Here is a 5232-nt window from a genome sequence, read left to right on the forward strand (position 1 = left end):
AGGATTCGGAGCGGGCTTCGTTGTGATCGGAATTAGGCGGTCGCGGAATCTGTCGTTTTCGGCTTCGGTGCCGTCTTTTATACCCGTCTACCCCCAATTTGTTATTGCTTTTTAGCAATTTTCGGCGGGTAGGGGTAGACGGGTCGGGGTAGCGTGTTTGCGCGCTTGCGCGGCCGGGTGACAGCGCGCCACGTGTGTCTCGCCGGTTCGGGCGTGCTCGGTTGGTCCCGCGGACGATCGGTTCGCCCGCGAGCGCGTCGTATGATGTGCTTACGCGGTGAGCGCCCCGTGCGCTCACCCTTCGCCCGGTTTTTCGGCGGCATCCGGCGCTTGCCGGGAACGATGCGTTTATCGGGGTGCATCGTTACAGGGTGTAGTCGTGCAAGTAAACATGTAACAGTATAGAGATAGTGCAATGAAACAAATATGAATAATATGTTTTACAAACATGTGTCGAGAGCCATTTCCCGTTCAATCAACCAATTGCGCAATTTGGTAACGTTCGTTATTGCGCAGTGCGCGGTGTGGCGTCTGCATCGAAACGCATTGTCCGCGCTCAGATACATCAGCCCCTCGATGTCCTCGTAATCCGCATCGATGGATTTGACACAGTGGGCGCTTTCGTCGAGAATCTGCTCCAGCCACTTCTTCTTCTCGTGCCCTTTGACGTAGATCTTCACGTCGTCCGCCAATCCGTCACACGTGGCGCATCGTATCAGTTGTTTGGAGCGCGAATATGGGACGTCTCCATCGTTCCACTGCAGTCCGTGATGATTAGCCGTTATCCAGCAAGCTTGCGATTTTTCGTCTGTCGTTAGTAGATCCCAGGCCATCGGTGCTTTGAAAACATGATGCGTTAACACATTTTTGTCTCGCAGCACGGCCACCTCCTTTACGATGAATTTTTCATCGACGATGAAGCCCTGCAGGTCGACGAAGACAGGTACGGTTGACATCGTGCGTGGACGCAGTTTCTTTATTAAGGTGTACGGTCAAGCAGCACGGCTCTCTCTCGTGTACGATGAAGTGTTTGTTGTATTCATCGACTACGAAGCCTCGGAGGTCGACGAAGACTGGCACGTTTAACAGTGCGTGTTCGGGTGGGATCTGAATGACGTGCGAGACGGCGTCGTTTTATACCGTATGTGTGTGTGTGTGTGTGTGTGGTTGTCGAAGGACTGTACTAGATGACTCGGCTATGAAAAAAACTAGTTATACAAGTTTCCGCACCATGGTCGTCAGGGGACTGTACTCGATGATTCGATCATGAATAATGAGGCAATACGCTGTGGTGTCGGCCGGAACGTTTTCCTTACACTCGAACTCTACGCGAACGTCTACGGTGGCGCTTTTCACCGCCTCGTTCTGACGAGAGCAATCGATCACCACGAATGGGCCGGATGTTAGGAATGATTTTACGTTTAGATACGCATCGTCGAGTTTTCGACCATAGTACGATTTTTGAAATTTTGCATACATATCGTACAGTATAGCAAATTTATTGTTCTCGATATCAAGATTCATGTCGTCATAAGGATAAAAGTCCGAATTCAAATACAGTTTCACGTTGGTGAGCTTGCAATGATCGAAGGTCGAGGAATCGCGTGTCAACACGTTTCGTCGTCCTGTCTGTAGGGCAAAGATAACGTATCGCGGTTTCTCTAGTTGCGCCGCAGTTTTTACGGCCCACGAGTGCTTGGTCGTGCTCTGCAGCAATGGAAATTCGTACAGATCCCACGAGCGAAATCCGATGCTTAAAAACCGTCCGCTCTCAAGCGTTCGCAGAAGCGACAATTTGTTCACGTCGTTCAAAACAATGTGCGGCATTCGCCATTGCACCCTCGAAAGAACGATTTTCGGACTTTTAGCACTCTCTTGCGCAACGATGCAATTGGTATCGGTGCGCGCGCGTATCAAGATAAGTTCGTGTCGCGCGTTCACCACTACGCGTTTGTAGTCCTCGCAAAAGCCCAATAATATTTTCAAGGGGACGCACAGGCTGAAGGAACCGCTGTCGGAAACGTTTGGCTCACCCCACCCGGCGTTCTGCAATATATCGAGCTCGCGCGACGTCAACGAAACGTAATTCTTAATCGTACTGGTTATTCCAACGTTGCGATTTCGATCGATCTCTACGCCATTGAGTTCGTAACGTATCTCCTCGAACATGAAGGCCACGCAGTTGCTCGCAAGTTTTGAAGTCTGATTCGTCGTCGTCGTCGTCGTCGATGCCTCATCGGACAATTTTCCCTCCACGTATAGAGCGCTTTCGCACGGTAGAGTGTACAGATCCTGCTGCTGTATGGGTATTCGTACTTCATCGCTGTATCCGAACGTTGCATTGGCATAGGGGTTGTACGCGTGAGTCTCGATCTTGACGATACGCTCGTCGAAAAGTGACTCACCTCCGATGCTCAGGATGTCGACCACCATAATTCTTGTTTCTCACAATGAAACCGAGCGATCGCAGGAACGCGACGTTCGCGGCGCTCAATTGATTTTTGTTCTCTCGCCCTCTTCCTCCTCCTTCTCCTCCTCCTCTCTTGTCAACGTACGGAACAGACTCGTTTTTCACGCGCGAATCACCAACAACGAGCATATCTCACGCTACGCGTTTTCTCACGTGCAATCGTATCGTTATCTCCTCCCCGCGAAAATCAATCGGATGTCCGTTTTGATCCACCACTCGCAATGTTATATCGGTCACGCTCCTCACGATGACCGGTAGATAAATGATCTGCGTTGGCGTTTCCGACAGTTTATATCCCGGCGGAACATTCGGCACGAATTCGTGTATCGCGTGTACCGGTTTGTCATTGCTGTAAGCCCCCGCGGTAATGTTGCATTCTACGCGTACGACGTTGACGCTCATGATATTTATCGGTTGGTCCGACACGTACCATCTGTTCGGTTCCAATACGCGCGTTGTCGAGAAACCCAATAAGGAGCCAATATTGTTCGGTTTTGTAAAATTTATTCTATACGTGCATTTTATCTCGGTCCTCATGGTATTTTCATTGGCGCGAAGAACGATAGTATATTGGTTATCCTTCCCTTCGTCGTCGTTGTAATCGTTGTTGTCGTACACGCGATACTCGTTAAGATCTTCATCCTCATCTATGGATTTGTCCCGCCGTTGTCGTCTGTCTATAATCGCGGCCTTGAGATACCGTTCGATTGCGCGCAATTCGTACGATCCTTCGGGAATGACGATCGGTTCGTCGTTCTCACCAAAATAGAATGTATCGTTCGTCGAATTGACGTTCGGTATCGTGTTGTTGGTCTCGAAATTTGCAAGGCCCAACTCGTATTCATCGTCACTGAGATCGAGAGCGGGAAAATAGCTCGCGACAAGAACGCCGCTCGTTCCCGTCAGCGTGAGCGTCAGCGACATGACGATCGAGAGTCGACTGAGGTTTATCTTGAATGGAGTTACGGTTTTGTTGTTTTTTGTGTGTCGTCCAATCGAATTCGTACAGAAACCGTAGGCACAACTGACCACAGAAAGTTTGACTGAACGTTTGATACGCCCGATGATTGTACGATATGTTTACGTCCTCTAGATAGCGCGCTAGTTCTCGCGGAGGTCGAAGATTTCCAAAACTGTCAAAGTACACAGCATCGTTCGCCTGTTTTGCATATGCAACCCAATGCGTACCCGGACCCACCGTGTTATCGAGATTCACGATGCCGCACTCTTCACGTCGCGCTTTCACGGGTAAATCGTCGCGCATAAACACCCCTCGAAAGTGAGGTATGCGTAGTTTACGCGCCGCTCGACTCAATTGTCCGCTCGTCGTGACGTCATACATCGGTAAATCGAGCGCCTCTAGCGTCTCCGTCCACGTTTTTTTTATTTCGTTTTACGTTTCCCACCACTACCACCTCCGTGTTTTTTGTACGGTGCGAGGTACAGTCCGCGACCCTCCATCGCTCGATTGTGACGTTGCAGCTCCTCTAACTGGCGTCGCGCGGCTTTGTTGTCGTTCACGGCCTTCGCTACACCGGCGGCTCCACCAATCAAAGACCCGAGGACCCCTAGTATCGGCAGAATGGGCAACAAGCCTCCGCGTTTCGCCGCTGGCAATACTCTCTTTCCCCACTTCCTTCCTCTCTTCTTCTTCATACCCATTCCCAATTTCGTTTTTACCTTCATAGCACCCCATACAGCGGTCGCCGCGGCTCTCTCGCCAAGGGTCGCGTTTCTCGCTGTGATACGACCGCGCGCTTTCTCAGCGAGGACTCGATCGGCGGCGTGACGATCGACAAGGTTGTTGCTTCGCGAGTACGCAATATCGTGCTCGCGGCACGCCGCGTCCAACGGATTCACCCCTTGCTCACCGCGCTGCAACCGTTCGTCGAGACGAGTTCCAGGCCCACAAAATTGATAACCGGGCACATGCAGTTCGAACGGAAGCGCGTTTATCGCTCTGTTCAATAGACCGGCGCCTATTCGTTTCGCACGTTCTGACATTGAGCGCAATCCTTAACGAGCGGTGGTGGACCGTCGACGTGCGTGTCCTGCCAGGGTTGGTTGTAATGCTCGCGACACGCGCGATACCCTTGCACCTCGGGATCGGTTTTCAACGTAACGTCCAGTTTATCCCACAACCAGTCCACGTAGTCGCCGAAGTAGACCAACAGAACGTGTTTCGACACGAAACGTAACTGTTCGGGAGACCACTCGAGAATATCGCGCCTGTCCAGCATTGCCAGCAACATATTGCCAACTGTGCGCGAACCGTCGAATCGTCCGTGTATAAATAGAACGACTAACCGACGAACCGATCGTGTATAAACGAGAGAGAATCGATGCGCAGGCACGCAGTACGTGTGAAAGACACAATGCGATTCGTGTCGCGATCACCAACGATTGGGGTGCACAATCTTGACCGTAGAACGCGATCGATGTCGGAGGTAGCAGGTGAAATGCGCAGACACGGATCCTTGTTACCTAACACAATACGCTGCATTATCTGCGGACCATCCAATTGCGGTAAAACTAACGTGTTGATAAGCCTATTGGAGAGTCCACACGGTATACGTTTCTCAAACGTATACGTGTACTCGAAATCCCTGCATCAACCCAAGTATCGATACCTCGAACGTTTGTTCGACTCGATAGAAGAGATCGGCTATCACGCATTCTCGAATAATAGTGATGTCATACCTCCCAGCGAGGCGCTTTCCGATTCGATATTCATATTCGACGACGTGGTCTGCGATAAGCAG

General features: G+C 50.9%; 1 protein-coding gene across 1 annotated transcript; it reads right to left on the reverse strand.

Annotated features, from left to right (window-relative positions):
* Positions 1-1212: 1212 nt before the first annotated feature.
* LOC105556512 lies at positions 1213-2433 on the reverse strand. The gene has a single exon (XM_012003611.1). The coding sequence runs from the start codon at positions 2431-2433 to the stop codon at positions 1213-1215; it is 1221 nt and encodes a 406-aa protein (XP_011859001.1).
* Positions 2434-5232: the final 2799 nt, after the last annotated feature.

This window comes from Vollenhovia emeryi, unplaced genomic scaffold (genome assembly GCF_000949405.1).
Source record: "Vollenhovia emeryi isolate VEMERY1.0 unplaced genomic scaffold, V.emery_V1.0 DF939966.1, whole genome shotgun sequence".
Lineage (NCBI taxonomy): Eukaryota > Metazoa > Arthropoda > Insecta > Hymenoptera > Formicidae > Vollenhovia > Vollenhovia emeryi.

What these genes read in the sequence shown, in the direction of transcription:
- LOC105556512 (XM_012003611.1), bottom strand. Translation starts at nt 2,433, where the DNA reads ATGGTGGTCGACATCCTGAGCATCGGAGGTGAGTCACTTTTCGACGAG.